Here is a 6,318-nt window from a genome sequence, read left to right as displayed (position 1 = left end):
AACATTTGAACATAATAATAATAATTTGACACAATAATAATAATAATACACCATAATTCCATTGGATGCCTTTAAATGACGTTAACGTTGTTTCTCGTTAAATGTATTGTAACCATGTCCCGCTAGAACGTAATAATGTATTCTATATTTACCTTTTTTTCAGATCCTGACATAGAACATTCTCTCACTGCTGTTATTGCTGTTGGAAAAGGATGAATAGTTTCTACCTGTTCCTGGCGGTTGCCGCCATCTTGTCTCAAAATGCCCGATCTGCCGACATCCTTGTCGCGACATTAACGTTCGGTAGTCCCTGGATCGACGTGGCGAAGATTGCCGAAGTCCTGGCTTCCCGAGGACATGACGTCACCGTGTTGGCCCATGCTAGTCAAAAGAGCGACCTCATGCGGAAATGGTCAACCTTGCAATACGAAACGTTTGGAGATCCAGAAAAACCACCGTCGGTTAAGGAATTTCTAGAAACTTTGCCTCGAAAGATGGTTAGTACCTTGTGCTGAATTTATAATTTTAATCCGAACCCGGCCGGGCTGTTTGAATGAACGAAAAATAGAAAAAAATGCATATATGCATATCAAGAATATTCAAAGTTTATATAAAGTTGTATCATATTTGTTATAATGTATCCTTTTGCTGTGACCTGTATACAATATCCTGAATGTACATACTAAATGTACAATATTCATTCTTAAAAAATACGAGTCAGGGACAATAAACCGATGTTACAGCACTTTGATAAAAATTCTTATATTAATATATATTAGCCTCGGTTCTTTTTTTTTATTACCGTTACTTGATATTGCAATGTTAATGATTTATATTGCGATACCTTTTATTGTGATTGTTACAGGCATTTTCTTCATCTGATGTCTCAGGCTTCCTGGCCTATCTCAACACCTCGACGTTTGCTCTGCTTGACTTTACTGAAGAGACGCTGAGCGACACTCAACTACTGAGGAAACTGAAGGACAGTCACTATGACGTTGTCCTGACGTACGCTGGTCCCTCCTGTGGGCCGCTCGTGGCGCAGTACCTGGACCTGCCGCTAGTCTGCACAATGAGGTCTTTCCCTATGGGACAAGGTGTGTTCATATTTGTACAGGGCACAGCCCAGTAATAGGGCTTTCCTATGTTAATATATGGGAACCTTTAGACCTTGAAGAACATACATTGGCAGGGTAGTCCAACTTCTCAAGTCTCCATTCACCAAATATGAAAAAAACCTACGCACCTAAACTATGCGAGAATTCAACCCGAACATTGAGAAGTGACCCCTGACCTCTCTGGACAGCTGATGACCGCATGTAAACCTATATCTTCTTCAGCGAGCCAGACAACACAAACATGGCTGCAAGTCTGTTTTTTTCAACATTGCCAACAAAATGAAAATACTACAACCCATACCTATAACATTCAAGTCCAAAACAACAACATTTCCCAAGAAAAAGACTTCTTTACACTTCACATTACATTTGCATCTCTATGTAATAGAACTGGACCCTAGGTGCCTGCGCTGATTACTGACCTTTGCCCTACAGTGCAGGCCAACATAAATATTGTAAAGGAATCTGAGTCTCCCTTTTAATATACTGAGACTTAGTACCTCCTATTCCTGCCGGAGAACTCACAGTTAGATACTCCGTGCTGTCCTACTTCGCGTTATAAGAACTTCCCCATTCCTTTTTGTGTAACCTGACCAACCTGATCAGTATTTACTACGCAATGAAATTACATTTGCGTTTATTATGCACATTATGTCTATTGAAAGAAACGTATTATTTTTGCTCTATTTTTGCTCTTCTTCAAACAAATAAGGTCCATGACCTGAACCAGACGTCTGACACCATGTTAACTAGTGTTGGGTCACACCATGTTGCAATTTTATAGCAGAACCTTTTACCGTATATATGAATGTGTTTGAGTAAGAGTAATTAACAGTCAGAGCAGAACATATGCGAAGGTAAACATTATGTATTTGCTGTGCAAATGTTTCCTTTCTAGTTATTAAATTACTTTATCCTTTTTTAAACATAATTCAGACATCCGAGCCACTGGATGCCCAAATCCTCTAGCTTACATCCCCACAGTGTCGTCAGGACTGTCTGATAGGATGACATTCCTGCAGAGGGTCAAGAACGTCTTGGTTTACTTCGCATTTTCTACCATGTCACAGCTTTTCTTCGAGAAGAGTTACGACGACATCGCAAAACGGTTTGTTATATACTTGCACGTGCACACATGTTTTAAGGATAGTCTATACGGGTTCCTCTATTTAATCCTCTGCAAATGTTTTTATTACCGCAAATGTATTTATTACGGTACTTATAGGGAAAATGTGTAAACTTTAAAGTTTCTTTGTGATGGTGAAAATTATAGCATAAAACTCATTTTTCTAATTACCTGCGAAATGGTGATATAAAATGTCAATAATTTGATAAGTGCACAATTACATGTATTATTGACTAACCAAAAAACATAGGAGCTGACAACATTCAAATCAATGTTCTTTGGAACATGGCCATTATACTACAAGTAATGTGTAATGTCCTTGGTTGGAACTATGACATAATTGCAGAAGTAGGTGTTCCCAAGGACATTAAACTACGTGTAATGTCCTTGGTGTTCCTTATATGGGCAAACGTGTTTAAAACGACTGTCAGGAATGTTCTATTTTTGCCAACAGAACTATTGGCGACAACTTCACCATCTCTTCTGCTCTTGCAAGAACGGAAGTGTGGCTCTACCAATCAGATCTCATGTTCGACTTCCCGAAACCCATGATGCCAAATATGGTCAGCATAGCAGGTCACGTGGCTCAGGACATCAACCCGCTTAGTGAGGTCAGTCCATAGAAAAGAAGAATTCGGAGATATCAGACCTCCATGAAATATTTAGATCTTGTGTAAATGTTATTTTTAGGATTTGTCTGATATATTAAATCTGCCATTTAAAAAAAGCCCCATTATTTAAGACAACTACTGAGTACAACGTAACTCGTTTAGAATCTCCTATGGCAATACCCTTCTATAGTGCAAGGGAATAAGATCATGTAACGAAAAGCACAAGCTGTCAGTTGTCAAGGAGGTCATTTAAGGTAAAAACATGTAGGGGTGGGACTGGTGAGATGGTTACCCTCTGGTGTGTTGTTGTCTTGTTGGAAGTGTTGTTCGTTTGCATGTGTTGTCTGCAAGCGCAGCAAGAAAAACGTCAAACTGAAAAGCATGTGACCAGTTTTCAAAGTCAAGGAAGAATGAAAACTTTTTTCGAGAAGGTCATTGCGTTTTGGGTAACGTTTGCTTGTTTGTAGACAATGTTTATTTTATCAAACCCAATGCAAAGAAATATTTAGCCGTTTCGACACCCCACACTACAGTCGCTTTTGGCATGATGTTCCTTTTCTTGTAGTATTGGCAGGATGTTCCTGTCAAGAAGACTTTCTTGACAGATGGTCACTATTGACATATGGCAGATTCATAGATGGGTACGCTTATAGACGGTTACGTTCATAGATGATTACGTTTACAGATGGTTACTTCCAGACTTACATAATGTTTTAACATCTATGGTTGCCATAACTTCTGCTAACAACACAGGATCTGGAGAAGTTAGTGCAGAGTTCTGGAGATGACGGTGTTGTGTTGGTAACTTTCGGCTCCATGGTGGCGACCATGCCCGCAGAGATAGCCGACATGCTGGCCGCTGCTTTCGCCCGTCTGCCGCAGAAGGTGGTGTGGCGCTACACCGGAACACCTCCGTCAAGTCTGGGTACCAACACCAGGACCATGGAGTGGGTGCCACAAAACGATCTACTAGGTAAATATTACCTGTGGCCGTTGGAAGAAAATTATACCCTTGTAGTATAAGGGGCATAGAATAAGCAACAAACGTGTCTAAACCGTTTCTATAATGATATTTTTGTTAGTCGTTAGGCTACAATAATTCAATTTTATAGATGACATCCGCGCGCATTGATTTTTCGCCTGATCTAGAAGCTCCACGGAACTCAATAAATCAGTACAGTACCGACTCATAAATGTCGCAAAAGGTCAACATGTGCCGACAAGAGTCTATATCACAAATTCACAATACCAGCTTTGTATTCCTGTGGTTTAACAGGATTTTTTCTTGGCTGTTTTTATTAGCCCGCGTGGAAAAGCTAGTTTGGGGTTATTCAGAGGATGTCATCCATAAAATTAAGTCAGTGTGGCCTTACAAACAGGGCGATACATCGACTTCTTATAATAGTGTTCTTCGTCATACTGTATAACAAACAGCTCATCCCAAGACGAAGGCATTCGTATCACACTGTGGTTACAACGGAGTAGCAGAGGCCATGTACCACGGGGTGCCGCTGGTCGGCATGCCTCTGTTCAGTGACCAACACGACAACATTGCCCGGATGGTGGCCCGCGGGATGGCGGTGTCACTGGACATCCACACCGTGACTTCGGAGGAGGTTTACCAGGCTATCACTACCGTTATTTCAAATCCTGTGTAAGTGTAAAGCTTTTTACAACTGCTATATTTCATTCCCTACATCTTTTTGGGTGTGTGAAACATTTGAGGCAACCAAAACATTTTCAGGGCATCCAAAATGAAATTAATGAATTTGCAAAGTGAAATTTCTGTTCATTCTTTCAATTTAGTAAGTTGAATCAACCCTACCCCGTAGCGTACTGATATCTATAAGGCAAACATGCTGCTGCCGGTTGCTTCTTTTGTATCATAGGTAGGTTCTAGTTTGTATGGGTTGAGACACAATAAATGATTTATTTTTAAGCTATTCAAAGCGCTTCAGGTATGAAATAATGACGAAAATAAATGACGTTAATATCAATATCAAACGGATTTCCTGATCCACTACATACATATGTTTTGCTTCCCTTGAATTGCATTGTATGACTTTACTTTTCCTTTTTTATTAGTGAACCAAATACTTCTTAGGTGTTGATACAGCATCATTGTATACGTGAATAGATTAAAGGTGTGGAACGTCTTCGACTCAAACTCTACTGTCCAATGCTTCAGGTACAAGGAGAATGCCAACAAGGTTTCCTCACATCTTCGTGACCAACCACAGTCGCCCATGGAGCGGGCAGTCTGGTGGATAGAACACGTCATCAAACATGGCGGCCTCCCGCATCTCAGGTCGAGGGCAGCCGAACTTCCCTTCTACCAGTACTATCTGTTGGATGTCACTGCTCTGATTGTGGCAGTTCTATCTGCCGTGTTGTTGTCTTGTTGGAAGTGCTGTTCGTTTGCATGCGTTGTCTGCAAGCGCAGCAAGAAAAACGCCAAACTGAAAAGCAAGTGACCATTTTTCAAAGTCAAGGGAGAATGACAACTTTTTCTCGAAAAGGTCATTGCGTTTTGGGTAACGTTTGCTTGTTTGTAGACAATGTTTATTTTATCAAACCCCATGCAAAAAAAATATCAAGCCTTTGTGACACCCCACACTACAGTCGATGTTGACAGGACGCTCCTTTTTGTAGTATTGGCACGATGTTCCTGTCAATACGACTTTCTTGCACAATTGACAGGGTGACTAACACCTAGAGCGAGCTTGTGATCCTGTTAATTAACTCTTGTATGAGCATGCACTGAGACAAAAACAAGTAGAACGGTGCAAAATACCCTTCACATTATATACAAATGTATCAATAAAAAACAAAATACCTTGTGTTTTGGTACATTGATTTCAGATACATGTAAATTGTGTTTCAGAGTCAATGCCCATATTGTGGGCGAGATGTTTATGACAAAGAAGTAGCTCAGTAGTCTTGTGGGTGTGTCATTCAGGACTAAGGACAGGTCAAGGAGATAGTTGACCGAGCTCGCTCAAAATTTTTCCTTAACTTATCTATTACACTGGTATTACTATTACAAAATGTAACTCAAATGTTGTAAAAATGGAAATGAATCACATGTATGCAACATATTACTGGAGGACACTGGCAGACTAATATAGGTGCTATGTGGGTGTGTCATTTAGCGCTAAGTACAGGACAAGACGTATTGTGTGTGTGTGTGTGTGTGGGGGGGGGGTTATAGGACTAAGTACAAGAACAGTAGTCTTGTGGGCGTGTCATTCAGCACCAATGACAGGTCAAGGAAACAGCTTTTTTACCCTCAAGGATCCCTGTTCAACATTTTCATGGATTGGCGGGAGATACACCTTTCTAAAGCCAACATGTTATATGGGAAAGTAATAAAAGAATGCTATGACTAGTTCCCTACACTGGGCCCCTGACGATGTAGCTGGAATTATCGATCTTTGTGTGATAAGATCACGACATTTTCTGT

At 40.4% G+C, this 6,318-nt stretch overlaps 1 protein-coding gene across 1 annotated transcript; it reads left to right on the top strand.

The window, feature by feature from the left end:
* Positions 1-212: 212 nt before the first annotated feature.
* On the top strand, positions 213-5,329 carry LOC109474500 (UDP-glucuronosyltransferase 2B4-like). The gene is made up of 7 exons (XM_019774793.1): positions 213-497; positions 866-1,097; positions 2,055-2,226; positions 2,699-2,855; positions 3,609-3,828; positions 4,290-4,509; positions 5,044-5,329. The coding sequence occupies exons 1-7, from the start codon at positions 213-215 to the stop codon at positions 5,327-5,329; spliced, it is 1,572 nt and encodes a 523-aa protein (XP_019630352.1).
* Positions 5,330-6,318: the final 989 nt, after the last annotated feature.

Source organism: Branchiostoma belcheri, unplaced genomic scaffold, assembly GCF_001625305.1.
Source record: "Branchiostoma belcheri isolate BF01 breed outbred unplaced genomic scaffold, Haploidv18h27 scaffold102, whole genome shotgun sequence".
NCBI lineage: Eukaryota > Metazoa > Chordata > Leptocardii > Amphioxiformes > Branchiostomatidae > Branchiostoma > Branchiostoma belcheri.
The sequence above is the reverse complement of the archived record's forward strand: the minus strand, read 5'-3'. Positions and strand labels throughout refer to the sequence as shown.